Source organism: Bombina bombina, chromosome 3 (genome assembly GCF_027579735.1).
Source record: "Bombina bombina isolate aBomBom1 chromosome 3, aBomBom1.pri, whole genome shotgun sequence".
Lineage (NCBI taxonomy): Eukaryota > Metazoa > Chordata > Amphibia > Anura > Bombinatoridae > Bombina > Bombina bombina.
Window position 1 is genome coordinate 1247960424 of NC_069501.1, and position 16687 is coordinate 1247977110.

General features: G+C 37.7%; 1 protein-coding gene across 2 annotated transcripts in view; it reads right to left on the reverse strand.

Moving 5' to 3' along the window:
- Positions 1–16687, reverse strand: part of ARRB1 (arrestin beta 1) — a 621679-nt gene that overhangs the window by 53628 nt on the left and 551364 nt on the right. For both annotated transcript variants that reach the window (XM_053708767.1, XM_053708768.1), the window contains exons 8-12: positions 14815–14950; positions 13440–13524; positions 12686–12758; positions 9657–9797; positions 6635–6718 (exon numbers count right to left, since the gene is read on the reverse strand). In XM_053708767.1, the coding sequence (XP_053564742.1) occupies positions 6635–6718; positions 9657–9797; positions 12686–12758; positions 13440–13524; positions 14815–14950 (519 nt within the window). The remainder of the gene's footprint in view (positions 1–6634; positions 6719–9656; positions 9798–12685; positions 12759–13439; positions 13525–14814; positions 14951–16687) is intronic.

Below are 16687 nucleotides of genomic sequence, written 5' to 3' on the forward strand. Positions count from 1 at the left end.
AAGTAGTATTAACCCCTAATCTGAAGTTCGCCCCCACTATACTTAAATTATTAAGCCCTACACCGCTGCCACTATAATAAACCTATTAACCCCTAAGCCGCAAGCCCCCCACAACAAAATATATTAAAATAAACTATTAACCCTTAAACCGAAAGCCCCACCATATTGCAATAAATTAAATAAAACTAGTAACCCCTAAACCTAACCCCCCCTTACTTTAGATTAAAATTACAATTTCTTAAATTAAATTAAAACCTACCTGTCAAATTAAAAAAACTAAGTTTAAACTAACAATTAAACTAATATAATTATTAAACTAAAATAAAACTAACTACCAATTAAGTTAAACTGAACTACACATTAAAAAAAATCCTAACACTACTATAAAAATTACAAAGTATCTAATTACAAAAAATAAAAAACACTAAATTATGAAAAATAAAAAATGAAATTATCCAAAATAAAAAAGAATTACACCTAATCTAATAGCCCTATCAAAATAAACTACCATTAGCCCTTAAAAGGGACTTTTGTAGGGCATTGCCCTAAGTTAAACAGCTATTTTACCTGTAAAAAAAAGATACAAAGTCCCCCATCATTAAAACCCACCACTCAACCAACCCCCCAAAATAAAAAAACCTAACTCTAAAAAAAACCTAAGCTACACATTGCCCTGAAAAGGGCATTTGGATGGGCATTGCCCTTAAAAGGGCATTTAGCTCTTTTGCTGGCCAAACCCTAAACTAAAAAAAAAACACCAAAAAAAACCCCTTAAAAAAAACCTATCACAGATCGAATTACAGTTTTTGAAGTCCCGCTTGAAGGATCTTCATCCCGGATGGCGAAGTCCTCATCCAAGCGGCGAGAAGTCTTCAATCTTCATTCAGTCTTAATCTTCTATCTTGATCCTGGAGGCGCAGAGCGGGTCCATCCTGAAGACATCTGGCGTGGAGCATCCTCTTCTTGCGGTCGCCGCCGTACACTGAATCTTCAATGTAAGGTACGCGATTCAAGATGGTGTCCCGTTCATTCCTATTGGCTGAAAATTTTAAATCAGCCAATAGGAATTAGAGCTGCTAAAATCCTATTGGCTGTTCAAATCAGCCAATAGGATTTAAGCATCTCTAATTCTATTAGATATTCATTTTAGCTAATAGGAATGCAAGGGATGTCATCTTGAATCGCGTACCTTGCATTGAAGATTCAGTGTACATTGGCAACCATATGAAGAGGATGCTCCGCGCTGGATGTCTTCAGGATGGACCCGCTCCGTGCCGCCGGGATCAAGATAGAAGCTGCCACCTGGATGAAGATTGAAGAGGTTGCCTGGATGAAGACTTCTCGCCGCAGGGATGAAGATTGAAGAGGCTGTCTGGATGAAGACTTCTCGCCACCTGTATGAAGATCGTTCAAGCGGGACTTCAAAAACTGTAAGTGGATCGTCGGGGGTTAGTGTTAGGTTTTTTTTAAGGGTTTTTTTGGGTGGGTTTTTATTTTAGATTAGGGTTTTGGCAGCAAAAGAGCTAAATGCCCTTTTAAGGGCAATGCCCATACAAATGCCCTTTTCAGGGCAATGAGTAGTTTAGGATTTTTAGATAGTTTTTTATTTTTTATTTTTTTATTTTGTGGGTTTGGGGGGTTGGGGGTTTGTAATGTTAGTGGGTGTTTGTGTTTTTTTTACAGGTAAAAAAGCTGTTTAACTTAGGGCAATGCCCTACAAAATGCCCTTTTAAGGGCCATTGGTAGTTTATTCTAGATTAGGTTTTTTATTTTGAGGTGTTTTTTTTTAAAATGGGTATTAGAATAGGAATAATTTTTATTATTTTTGATAATTTGTTTGTTATTTTTGTGTAATGTATTTTTTGTTTTTGTTTTGGTATGGGTTTTTATTTTTAGATTAGGGCTTGGGCAGCCAAATGGCTAAATGCCCTTTTAAGGGCAATGCCCATAGAAATGCCCTTTTCAGGGGGAAAAGGGCATTTGTATGGGCATTTTTATTATATTAGGTTTTACTTTATTTTTATTTTATGGGTTTGGGGGGTGGGGGTTTGTATACTGTTAGGGGGTGGGGGTTTTTATAGCAAAAGAGCTGTTAACTTTAGGGCAATGCCCTACAAACGGCCCTTTTAAGGGCCCTTGGTAGTTTGGGTGTGGGGGAATGTATACTGTTAGGGGGTGTTTGTTTGTTTTTGTAGCAAAATAGCTGTTAACTTTAGGGCAATGCCCTACAAAAGGCACTTTTAAGGGCCCTTGGTAGTTTATTCTAGATTAGGCATTTTTATTTTGGGGTGTTTTTTTTTTTTTTTTTTTTTAAAGGGTATTAGAATGGAATCATTTTTTTTTTTTATAATTTCTTTTTTTTTTTTTTGTAATGGTAGGTTTCTTTATTTTTTGTGATTTTAGGTTTTAGTGTATGGCTGCTTAGGATTTATTTGACAGGTAAGTTTGTATTTATTTTAACTAGGTAGTTAGTAAATAGTTAATAACTATTTACTAACTAGTCTACCTAGTTAAAATAAATACAAACTTACTTGTGAAATAAAAATAAAACCTAAGATAACTACAATATAACTATTAGTTATATTGTAGTTAGCTTAGGTTATTTTCACACGTAAGTATCGGCTAGATAACGAGTCTTGTGTTATGAGTAAAAAAGCAGCGTTAAGCCTAATAAAGCTGCTTTTTTACTCCCGCTGGTATTACGAGTCTTGCAGATTTAGGGGCACCGCACACTTTTTTGGCCTTACGCAAATTGCGTATAGCCTTTTTTTCTATGGGACTTCCATAGCGCCGGTATTACAAGCTTGTCCTGGGAGGCCAAAAAGTGAGCGGTACAGCCTACTCCGTCAAAATTTGTACCGCATTTTAAAGTCAGTAGTACAGTACAACACTGTAGCATAAAACTCATAACTAAAGTGTTACAAAGTACACTAACACCCATAAACTACCTAGTAACCCCTAAATCGAGGCCCTTCCACATCGCAAACACTATAATAAAATTATTAACCCCTAATCTACCGCTCCGGGCATCGCTGCCACTATAATAAACATATTAACCCCTAAACCGCCGCACTCCCGCCTCGCAAACTTTAGTTAAATATTATTAAGCCCTAATCTGCTGTCCCTAACATAGCCACCACCTACCTACATTTATTAACCCCTAATCTGCCGCCCCCAACGTCTACGCCACAATATTAAATTTATTAACCCCTAAACCTAAGTCTAACCCTAACACCCCCTAACTTAAATAAAATTAAAATAAATATAAATACAAATTACTATTAATAACTAAATAATTCCTATTTTAAACTAAATACTTACCTGTAAAATAAACCCTAAGCTAGCTACAATATAACTAATAGTTACATTGTATCTAGCTTAGGGTTTATTTTTATTTTACAGGCAAGTTTGTATTTATTTTAACTAGGTAGAATAGTTACTAAATAGTTATTAACTATTTAATAACTACCTAGCTAAAATAAATACAAATTTACCTGTAAAATAAAACCTAACCTAAGTTACACTAACAACTAACACTACACTACAATTAAATACAATTACCTAAATTAAATACAATTAACTAAATTAAATAAAATTAGCTAAATTACAAAAAACAAACAAACACTAAATTACAGAAAATAAAAAACTAATTTCAAGATCTTTAAACTAATGACACCTAATCTAATAGCCCTATCAAATTAAAAAAGCCCACCCAAAAAAAAAAAAAACCCTAGCCTAAACTAAACTACCAATAGCCCTTAAAAGGGCCTTTTGCGGGGCATTGCCCCAAAGAAATCAGCTCTTTTATCTGTAAAAAACCCACCACCCACCCACACAACCAACCCCCCAAATAAAACCCTAACTAAAAAAACCTAAGCTCCCCATTGCCCTGAAAATGGCATTTGGATGGGCATTGCCCTTAGAAGGGCATTTAGCTCTATTGCGGCCCAAAGCCCTAACCTAAAAAAAAAAAAAACAACCAATACACCATTAAGAAATCCTAACACTAACCCCCAAAGATCCACTTACCGGGAGAAGTCTTCATCCAAGCGGCAAGATTTCCTCAACGAAGCCGACAGAAGTGGTCCTCCAGACGGGCAGAAGTCTTCACCCAGACGGCATCTTCTATCTTCATCCTTCCGACGCGTTGCGGCTCCATCTTCAAGACATCTGGCGTGGAGCATCCTCTTCTGTTGATGGCTAATGATGAATGAAGGTTCCTTTAAGTGATGTCATCCAAGATGGCGTCCGTTAGATTCCGACTGGCTGATAGAATTCTATCAGCCAATTGGAATTAAGGTTGAAAAAATCCTATTGGCTGATGCAATCAGCCAATAGGATTGAACTTCAATCCTATTGGCTGATCCAATTAGCCAATAGGATTGGGCTTGCATTCTATTGGCTGTTCCAATCAGCCAATAGAATGCAAGCTCAATTCTATCAGCCAATCGGAATCTTCATTCGTTGTTAGCCGTCAACAGAAGAGGATGCTCCGCGCCGGATGTCTTGAAAATGGAGCCGCTCCGCGTCGGAAGGATGAAGATAGAAGATGCCGTCTGGGTGAAGACTTCTGCCCGTCTGGAGGACCACTTCTTCCGGGTTCGTTGAGGACATCTTGCCGCTTGGATGAAGACTTCTCCCAGTAAGTGGATCTTTGGGGGTTAGTGTTAGGATTTTTTAATGGTGTATTGGGTGGGGTTTTTTTTAGGTTAGGGCTTTGGGCCGCAATAGAGCTAAATGCCCTTTTAAGGTCAATGCCCATCCACATGCCGTTTTCAGGGCAATAGGGAGCTTAGGTTTTTTTAGTTAGGGTTTTATTTGGGGGGTTGGTTGTGTGGGTGGTGGGTTTTACTGTTGGGGGGGTTGTTTTTTTTATTACAGGTAAAAGAGCTGATTTCTTTGGGGCAATGCCCCACAAAAGGCCCTTTTAAGGGCTATTGGTAGTTTACTTTAGGCTAGGGTTTTTTTTTTTTACTTTGGGTGGGCTTTTTTTATTTTGATAGGGCTATTAGATTAGGTGTTATTAAGATCTTGTAATTTGTTTTTTATTTTCTGTAATTTAGTGGGTTTTTTGTTTGTAATTTAGTTAATTGTATTTAATTTAGTTAATTGTATTTAATTTAGTTAATTTATTTAATTGTAGTGAAGTGTTAGGTGTTAGTGTAACTTAAGTTAGGTTTTATTTTACCGGTCAATTTGTATTTATTTTAGCTAGGTAGTTATTAAATAGTTAATAACTATTTAGTAACTATTCTACCTAGTTAAACTAAATACACTACGTGGTTTATTTCTGCATCTGCCTTTTCTTTGCAAAGCCTCTCTATAGCCAATACTGCAGTATTGACATTTTTCCTGGCGATTTCAATAGGCAAAGCAAAGGTAAAGTTATTAGTTTTGTGTATAGAGCAGAGTTTAGTGCATATGGTGAGAAGTTTAAACTAAAGAAGACTTGTCTAGATGTAAAGTAATCTCCCTCATGCTTACTATATTGTGCTTTGGTAAGATGGAGTGAATGGTATAGACCAGGGATGGACAACTAACAATCTGTACCATAGTTTTTGTGTTCCCAGAATAAAGAGGAACTAAAAATGTGCCCACAATTCAAAAGCCCCCTGGATGGAGAAACACTGTAACCTCACCTAGCTCTAGCTCTGTGCCACTGGAAGCTGTCAAGTGAAATGTTATGTGTTTGTTTAATAGCTATACATGTATATACAGCCATAACGACTTCTAAAATATTAATCTGTGGCCCCATGTATTAGATAAATCATTAGGATCTCAAGAAATAACATTTGAATATCACAAAGCATAGCATTAACCTTCTTGTTTTCCTGCCGCTTATATTTTCACAATCTTGTAAAGTTATCAGATGAAGCTTCACGCACAGATGAGTATCTATCTATCTATCTATCTATCTCTCTATCTATCTCTCTATCTATCTATCTATCTATCTTTCTATCTATCTCTCTATCTATCTGTCTATTTGTCTGTCTGTCTGTCTATTTATCACTGCCTGTCTATTTCCAAAATATTAAATACTTTGATTCCTATGGGAAAATCGTGCACAAGCACGTTCAGCCAGCTCACTGCTGACTTAGGCAGCCCTGGTATTGAGGTGAGATGTGGAGCTAAATTCTGCTCTACGCTCACTTTTTTGCGGCTAACACCGGGTTTAAAAAAACCTGTAATACCAGCGTTGTCTTAAGTGAGCGGTGAGAAAAAAATGTTCATTAGCACCGCACCCTTGTTACCGCAAAACTAGTAATCTAGGTGATTGGTAATATAATATTAAAAAATATGGTTGATATATAAATAAATAAAATGTAAACAAAGCTAAACGTTTTATTAATTGTATTGATGTTGTACTAACACATTTTATATAGCTACAAATATGTTGTAGCTATGTGTTGCCATAAGTGCTAGAATCCCTGCAGTTTTTTGTCGGTTTATTTTGTAAGGTGGGACTAGAACAGGCTGTTTATTCTACATCAAGATTCTGAATGTTTATAGGAAATTCAGCGAATATACTCATATAGCATTTTAGTTTCAAAACAATTTGACTGTGACGGATAAACAATGTACGTTTATAAAATATAAAAAAAAAAATCTCTAAGGTTTAAAAGATAAAACTTACCCCCCTCGAGACACAACAAGCTTCACTTTGACTTTATATGATACAATAATTCCTAGGATCTCCTTGTTAGCTCCATCTCGTAACCTAAAATAATATAAAAAGGAGAATAACACAATAAATTCATGACAAACTAATGTAATAAAACTTATTTAATTGCATTTTGTTTGAGGAAAAATGATTTGAATCCCTTTATAACTATATTATGTTTTTTTCATCAGTAATAGCTTTATACAGATTGAATATTAGAATAGGGCTCATAAGTTTCAGCTACTTTTTCTCAATTAAAATAGTACCTAATAATATTCAATGTCAATAAATCTGTCAAATAATACAAACATGGTCAAATTACATAAAAATAAAATCTTCCATAGCTCATGTAAAATATAATGTTGTAAATATTAGAAAGATTTTTCTACAATAAATATTAATATTTTGAAAGTAGACTTTCTAAGCTCTTCCTGTTAACCGGTGTCTATTGATTTTAACACTTTTTTTTAGACATCAGGGGCCAGATTAAGAGTGGAGTTAAAAGGGGTTTATCACAGGTGTTTGCGTTGTTTAGGGTTTATCACTCAAATTACAAGCTGAAAGTAAATCGCTTCAATGCAATTGAAGTTAACGCGCGTCAAGCGCTGGTTAACTTTTTTTGCAAAAAAAAAAGTTTCACAAAACACATTAAAAATACATTACAAAGTACAGTTACACTCATAATAATACTTTCTGATAACAGTTATTTAAAAAAATATTGCAAACAAAAAGTTATTAGGGCTCAAAGATAATAGGAGGTAGATTTACCAATGTCTGTCCAACATGATACGCTGTAGAGTATCATGTCCGACAGACATCGCTGAATGCCAACTGCATACGCTGTCGGCATTTATCATTGCACAAGCAGTTCACCAGAACTGCTTGTGCAATGCCGCCCCCTGCAGATTCACGGCCAATCAGCCGCTAGCAGGGAGTGTCAATCATCCCGATCGTATAGGATCGGTCAGATTGAAGAACGCAGCCAAGTTATGGAGCAGCAGTCTGTAGACCACTGCTTCATAACTGCTGTTTCCGGCGAGCCTGAAGGCTTGCATGGAAATGAGGAGAACAAGGGCCATTTGGCCCTTGTTAAAGGGAGAGTCAAAACCAGAATTTTTGTTGTTTAAAAAGAAAGATAATCCCTTTATTACCCATTCCCCAGTTTTGCATAACCAACACAGTTTTAATAATAAATGCTTTACCTCTGTAATTACCTTGTATCTAAGCTTCTGCTGACTGCCCCCTAACGGTCTCAGACCGTTAGTTTTTTCTCCATAAAGTATTTTATCTCCTTTTAGTCTCATTTTCAGACTTTTTGGGGAGCTCCAAATTTTTGTGCAATGATTTCAAAATATTTTTTCTACTTCTTATGCAAAAGCAAAAACGTTAATTATAACACTGTGGGTCTTATAATTTAAAACTTGTCGACATAGAGAGAAATCATACAAAAACTTTAGGGCTTTTTTGGATTATTCTATTGTAATGTATAAATCACTTTTTCACACCTAGAACCTGTATTTAGAGATAAACAGCTCTTGAGCTAAAATTTGCCTTTGTAAAAGTTTTTTTTTGAGGGACCTTACAGTACTGGCATTCTAGCTTCTTACATCATCTAGCAGGACCAGGGAGTTTTAGAGATTCAGCTGGTCACTTCTGCATTCTAACTTTTAAACATGGCCTCTTCTAGACATTTTCTCCAACTCACTGTGATGACCACTAAATTGACCTTGTTTTCTAGCATGTCTTCTAGATGTCCCAGTTATACACACTCTTCTCTCAGTCAGATCACCACCACTTACCTTACACACTTACTGTACCCCCTTAGAATCTTAATACTTCTCCTTCTTCACCTGCCTGCTGGAACATCCAAGCTTTAGAACCACAGAAATGTTCACAGGCTATACAACCCATTTCTTAAATACACACTGTGATACCTGCCACCCTAATCCATACCCAATGTCTAAAGTGTTGGCATTCCTAATCACTCATTACCTTTTCTCACATTCACATGCTATCTCCATTACAAATTAATCACACAGGCTTACTTTACTGAATTCACCCTATCTAAGCAAACATTCTTCTCCTCATTTATTTTTAACCCCAACACTCTACTGAGTCTTCAAAATAACAAACTGCTCAGTGCCAAAGCCAACAGATAATTTACACCATTTCTTCTCCGTGATCTTCCTGCTACCTTTAATACTGTTGACCACCCCATCGTCTGAACATTCTTTGGCCTGATTGGTGCCACCATTTCATGGATCAAATTTTACCTTCTTATCTGTTCATTCAGAATCTTCTTTTTTTGGTTCCAACTTACCACCCTTCTCAGTGGTACTATTTGGCTAAATTCTGCCCCCCCTCTTTTATTAATATACACTTCTTCACTTAGGAAATACCACCTCTATGCGGATGACACCAAAATCTATATATCTTCCACCACCGTCGTTCTTAATTATAGTCTCAGACTTTCCCTTACACAAATGACCCTGCCCTTTTCTTTACACCCCACATTTAATCACTGATCATATCATAACACCGTCTCAACAGACTGTCTCCACTTCCATCTGTCCTAAACATTTCTGCAATGCTTTTATACCTGTCCCACTGCTCCTCCTCTGTTACCAGTCTGTCTGTCCCTACACTGGCTTTCACTATCCTCCAGGATCACCCAATATCCCAAATCTCATCTCAACATATTCTCATAGCTGGCTTATTCGTTCTGCTTCTGACCTATGCCTCTCAGTCCCACTCATCCCCACCTCCAACTCCCATATTTAGAACTTCTCTTGGTTTGCACTAATTCCTAGTAAACTCTCTTCCTCACTCTGCAGATACTCCCTCAGCATTCTCAGCCTACATTCAGAGAAGCATTGGACCTAACCAGAAGAATATAAGTCATTTTCTATATATTATTATTGATCAATTATCTTCCAGACCAAGACACCTTCCATACAAGCACCAGTAACCTTCATCTAACGTTACACAGTCTCACAATGTGCTGGATGCCAGGTTAGTGTCCTCATGCTTCAGTTTGCCATCTAATGCCAGGCCCCTCTTCTCTCGGTTGTTGGCAAGGAAAGGTGTCAATGTGTAGACCTTGCAAAATGTAGAACTTGGGGCAACAACATCATTGCTGCAGGAATAAAGAAAAAAAGGTAATTAGTCTCCAAATGAGAAAATGGACAACTTTACATTTGTTTTTTTAACGTTATGCCATGAAGTGTTGAAATATTTGGCTGGTGTAACGTTAACTTGAATTACATTTTTCATACTTACAGTTTTCCTAACTCTGTTTCACAAATGGACAAAAATGTTATAATAAGCACAATGTATTCATAGGTGAATGTATTAAACTAATTAGGTACTTATATATACACTTATACATATGCACAAACATACAATTACATAGATACACATTTTCATAGCACCACACACATTTTATATTAACAGACTTTCGCAGCTAGATCACATGACCTACATTACATTCTCACAAGATAAAGAAGGATACAGCGCTCACTAATGCTATGCAGAAAAGCGCAGATTTTATTATGTTAAATTCCATGTGGAACCGTAGGATGGGGAGACAGAAACATCTAGTGGCTTCATCTGCTTAATACTTTTCTGTTATACAGCTTAAACCTGAAGCTGCTTTAAATGGCAGTATGTTTCATTGCACACTATACATGCACTGAGGATGTTAAAAAAAATTATGCAGGTATTTTAAATAAAATGTGTAAATTGTTCCAGCCTCAGTTGTTTTTTGAATCCTATTCTTTATCAGGCCAGCAGCAATGGTGAGTAGATTAATCCTTGTTGCTAGCCAGTCAGCAGGGATTATTTCTCCTAGCAGAAAGTGTAATCCCTATCATGGTGCTATATTAACAAGACCTCCACCAAAGCTATCTCCATAAGCACCAGACCTCCCCATGCAACTACCCCCCTAACCACCAGACTCCCAGCACAACTGACTCCATAACCACCAGACATCCCCATACAACTAGCCTCCTAACCCCCCCCCCACACTGCAACTAGCCAACAAAACTGCCAAAACCCCAATCACAACTAGGCCCCTAAATGCAAGACCACCCAACAGGGCCCTTTTGAAGGATTGTAAATGGTGGTGTCAGTTCCTTTTGGGTGGATCTTTGGCTCTATGAAGTCACTCTTCACATTGAGAGTGCATGGGTGAAGGGACAGTGCGTGCAATAAATAGTGAAGTACAAAGGGGATAAGGCAACAGAGGCTTAGTACAGTTTCTCGGTCACAACTATGATTTAATTGTGTTGGAGTTCATAGAAATATAGGTCTAATTCTATTAAGGTTAATAGGATGCGATGATCTGGTTTAATATTGATAAGATTGGAAAATGTTGGGGTTTATCTCATAAACCCCAACATTTTCCAATCTTATCAATATTAAACCAGATCATCGCATCCTATTAAGGTTAATAGGATGCAATGATCTGGTTTAATATTGATAAGATTGGAAAATGTTGGGGTTTATGAGATAGTTCTGTTTATAAATCATGAGTATAATGGAGTCACATATAGAGGATATGGGGGTAAAATTAGAGATTGTGTTGAGGAGTTCAGCACTATAGAGGGTAAAGCATATTTTAAATTAATTGAGGGATATCCTTCACCCCAGCAAAGGTACTAAAGTCACAGGGCCCAAAATTTCAAGTCCTAAGCTACTAGCCAGGCCAAAATTAGACTTGTGCAGCGGTGAAATATTCGGTTTGGATCGATTCGGACCGATTCGAATTCTGAAGAAATCGAATGAATTCATTTCGGATTCATTCGGATTCTTTCGGATTGGTGGGAAATTCAGTTTGATTCGATTCGGTTGTCTTAAATCACAAACCCAACTACAAGAAAGGCACAGGGAGATATTCCAACTCAAGCATTACATATTCCACCACAAGAGTAAGAAGGACCTGAGTAGAGAAACTACTCCATTTGAGAACCTATGCATCCTAAATGCCACCCCAAGACATCTAATATCACTCCTCTATAAGATTGTCCTCAACTCAGACACCACAGCTCTTCCTACATATACAACCCACTGGAGCAGAGAGCTAGAGACAGAGATCGAACACAGCACATGGCTAAGAGCATTCAGATGAACTAAATGTCCCTTTGTCTCAGCTACTATTCAGGAAACACATCTGAAACTTTTAGGTAGATGGTACCTAACACCTACAAGACTACATAAGATATTCCCTTCCTTGAGTGCAACATGCTGGAGGGGATATGGCAAAAAAGGTTCCCTTCTTCACATACGGTGGTTTTGCACATGATTGAGAAACTTCTGGACAGAGGTCCTAGAAATAATCTCAGTGACACTAAACATAATTATCTCTAACACTAATGAAATTTTACTATTTCACTCACTACCCAAAATTAAAGACAAAGCTAAACTATCCCTAGTTTCATGCTCACAGGAGCTAAAAAGCTTATACCAAAAAAATGGAAAACACAAAACTTAGCGACAATACCCAATGGCGCTAACAAGTGAATGATATTCTTTTGCTAGAGAGGTACCACTACTTGAAAACCCACAAGTTAGAAATGTATGAGATGATGTTAGCCACCTGGAATAATACTCACCTCCCCCCCTTCTACACAGATAACACACATCAACACCCAGCAGACAGCGACGAGTAAAGGTTTATTATTTTAGAAGCACTTATTATTAACATTAAAACTAGAAAACACCAACTCAAGAAGGAGATCATAAGACCTACAAAAACTGGTCATGGACACCTATTCTGCAAAAATTCTTATAACCCTTGATCCCCAACCTAGATGTAGCAATAATTATTGTTTAGTCAAAGTTCTGTTAGACAACAGACATGTTTGTTCATCTCAAAAAATGTAAAAAATACTACAACTGCTTTATCATTGTCTGTTAATTTGAAGTTACATAAAAAAGCATTAAATAAAAAAATAAATAAAAAAACACTTGTAAGATATAACTAATTTAAACTAAACCAGATTTATGACTTGACATTATACTCACTCTGCTTCTTCCACCGCTACAGGACACTTGTATTGAGCAGTGTTGAAAAGGCAAATGTCGGCGTACTGGCGCACTGCGGATAACAGAAACACGTCAGCCTGGCCGTATTAGACTAACTATCAGGATCACCAGTGGGCATGTTATATAGAAGCTCAACATTATGCTCTTGTTTGTACATGTGACCCCAAAGTCATTACAAGCTTTGTTATCTATTTCACATTGGACACAACAGATTAAATGCAATCGTTTTTAATTGTAAAAAAAAAGAGTTTAAAGTGTCATTAAAAATGAAAAATGTCATAATGTAATTTGTTAGAGCATGTCATTTTACAACTAGCCCCTGCAGAGCACTGCTTGTCTAGAGCAGAAACGGATGCTGATCCAATCAGCAGTGCTAGTCACAAAGTCATGTTGTGAGGCACGTGGTGCTGATTAGATCAGTGGCAGATTCTCCTTCAGGGCATGACTAATCAAGATACGCGGCTAATCGGCCGCTAGCAGGGGGGTGTCAATCAGCCCGATCATATAGGATTGGGCGGATTAAAGATCACAGCCTCAGAGCAGGCGGACAAGTTATGGAGCAACAGTCTATAGACCGCTGCTTCATAACTGCTATTTCCGGTGAGCCTGAAGGCTCGCGCGGAAACAGGGGCATCAGGCTCCATTCGGAGCTTGATAATTCGGCCCCTTCATCTCTAAATAGAATGAAAATATTTGGAATACACACAAATTATAGGAGATAAACAAGACTTACCTGAAATTTTAATCTTCTTCACAGTTTTGTTGGTGTTGTTTGTAACATGGACATTAACATTGATTGGTTCTCCGTGATAATAAATCTGTGGATGGCAAAATGTTATTCCTTATTACGTAATGCGCTTTCAAAAATATAGAAACATAGATTTGGATGGCAAGTACGAACCAGAAGACCCATTGAGTCTGCCATATTTATTTATGAGCTGTAAATGGTCTAGTATAAAATATAAAATGCTCCCTTATTGTACCCTGACAGGAAATACTAAATTAAATTCTCACAACATTGTACGTTATTAAAAAACAAAACAAAAAAACAACAACTTTCCAGACTGCTTTATATGACCAAATTTGCTTTGTTCGCTTGGCATCCTGTGCAGGTAGGTAGTTGCAGGAGCTTGCACGTGTCTTTAGCACTCTATGACAGCAATGTTCTTCATCCACCTAGGTTTAATTTTCAAACAAGGATGCCAAAGGAATGAAGTGTATATGTGTGTATATATATATGGATGGCTTTTTTCTGGGGGTACTCACCGGTATTGAGTACCACCATCTCTGCCATGACAGGCAATATTTGTAATTTTATTTTTTGTTACAAAAAAGCATTCTGCAATATAGTGACACATTCATGCTTTTGAGCTTATCTAGATAAAATGCAATATAAAGTTGCACTTATGGAACACTCTTATTCTGATTCGAACAAGACGACAAATGTGACTATTTGCAGGGGGTAAAAATGTACCAAAATAAAGGAGTTTGTTTAGAAATAAAATGCTCTAACAAAATAGTATTTTATTTTTACACCAGAACTCCCCTTTAATTCATTATTGGCCTTATAACAGATATGCTTGTACTCCCGTATGGTATTTGTTTTTAACACCTGTTTTGAAATTCAACTCCATGGGGCATATTTATCAAAGTGCGAGCGGACATGACACAAAGTAGCATATCATGTCCACGGCACATCGATAAAGGCAGACAGCATAGGCTGTCTGCATTTATCATTGCACCCAGAAGTTCTTGTGAACTGCTGGTGCAATACCGCCCCCTGCAGATTCGCGGCCAATCGGCCGCTAGCAGGGGGTGTCAATCAACCCAATCATATTTGATTGGGTTGATATCTGTCCGCGGCCTCAGAGCAGGCGGACAAGTTATGGAGCAGCGGTCTTTACGGTGCTTGATAAATATGCCCCCATGAATCAACTGACCTGTTAGGTCCAACTATAGTGATTGATCTTGTGCAAAGATAAATAAGGGCTGCAAATTACTCCCGCTAGAAGCAATCACAGGTGGATAGAATCCCTAATTGGCAACCTCTCCACCCTCTCATTTATAAATGACTCTCCAATTGTTTGAATACAGAACAAAGTAATTACCTCTTTATCCAATGAAGCTTCCAAATGCAATGGCTTGTCGGACATGAGGAATTGCCTTGTCGTCTCAGCCATCGGCTGGGGCCCCGGTCTTTCTGGTGCATACTGAACTTTTCGGATAACTAAGCGTACAGAATTCCTACAAGATAATGTAGCACAATAAATAAACATTATTATACATTGCATAATTGAACATAGCAGTGAATCTGTACGTGTTTGACACTTGCTGATAAAGATATTTAAGTAAATGTAACATGGCAAATAATAAAACAAGATAGCTGATACAAACTTTATTATTATATTTACACTTGTGCAGCTTCGAAAAATTTGTTTCGGGTTCGGTTCGGATCGATTAGGATCGATTCGAATTTCGGATCTATTTGAATTCGGAAAAATTCGAATGAATTTGTTTCGGATTCATTCGGATTCTTTCGGATTCGGAAAAAATTCGGTTCGGTTCGATTCGATTCAATTCGGTTTGAATTGATTCGGAAATTCGGAATTTCGGTAAGTGTTAGGTGGGATGTGCTGTGTATTACACTAGTATTATGTACTATATATTAGGTTTAACCCATAGCAGAGTGATAAAACCTAATATACTGTACAATACTAGTGTAATACACGGCCATCCGAATCTACCGAATACATCCGAATCGATTTGGATGTATTCGAATCGATTCAGATGTATTCGATTCGATTCGGATGTATTCGATTCGATTCGGATTTATTCGGTAGATTCAGCAGTATTTTAATTCGGAAATTCGAATCGATCCGAATCTCAGAATTTTCCGAATTTCCGAATCGATCCGAAACGAATCGCACATGTCTAATTATATTATAAAAATTATCAAATGTCTGTCGGACCTGATCCAACAGTGTGGATCAGGTCCGACAGACATAGCTGAATGTAACGCCGCCCCCTGCAGACTTGCGGCCAATCGGCCGCCAGCAGGGAGGTGTCAATCAACCCGATCATACTCAATCGGGTTGAATTGTGGCGATACCTGTCCGCCTCATCAGGGCAGACGGACAGGGTTATGGAGCCTGCTTCTTCATAACTGCTGTTTCTGGCGAGCCTGCAGTCTCACCAGAAACACGGTGCTTGATAGATAGGTCCCATAGGCTGTGATGGGGCTGAATTCAGTGTAGGCTGATTAAAATTCACACAAAGTGAACACCACAGGGCCGATTTATTATATTGCGAGTGGACATGATCCGCTGTAGCAGATCATGTCCACCGCATATCAATAAATGCCGACAGCATACGCTGTTGGCATTTATCATTGCACAAGCATTTTTTGTGAAATGCCGCCCCCTGCACATTCAGAGCCAATCAGTCGCTAGCAGGGGGTGTCAATCAACCCGATCGTATCCAATCGGGCTGATTGCTGTCCGCCACCTCAGAGGTGGTGGACGAGTTAAGGAGCAACGGTCTTATGACCGCAGCTTCTTGACTTCCGCTTCAGGTGGTCTTGAAGCGGATTGGGTCGGAAGCAGCATCCCCTGCTTATAAATCGACCCCTAAATGAAAGTACTCACAGAAATAATGTGAATTTTATCACTTTATTAAAGCGACAAAACATTTTTTTTTAGATTTCACGATTCAAATAGAGCATAACATTTTAAACAAATTTCAAATGTACTTCTATAATCTAATTTGCTTAATTTTCTTGGCATCCTTTGGCTTAAAGCATACCTAGGTAGGCTCAGGAGATAGCTGCTGATTGGTGGCTGCACATATATGCCTCTTGACATTGGATTACCAATTTATACAGCTAAGTTACAATAGTGCACTGCTACTCCTTCAATAAAGGACACCAAGAGAATGAACCAAAATTGATAATAGAAGTAAATTGGAAATTTGTTTAAACATATT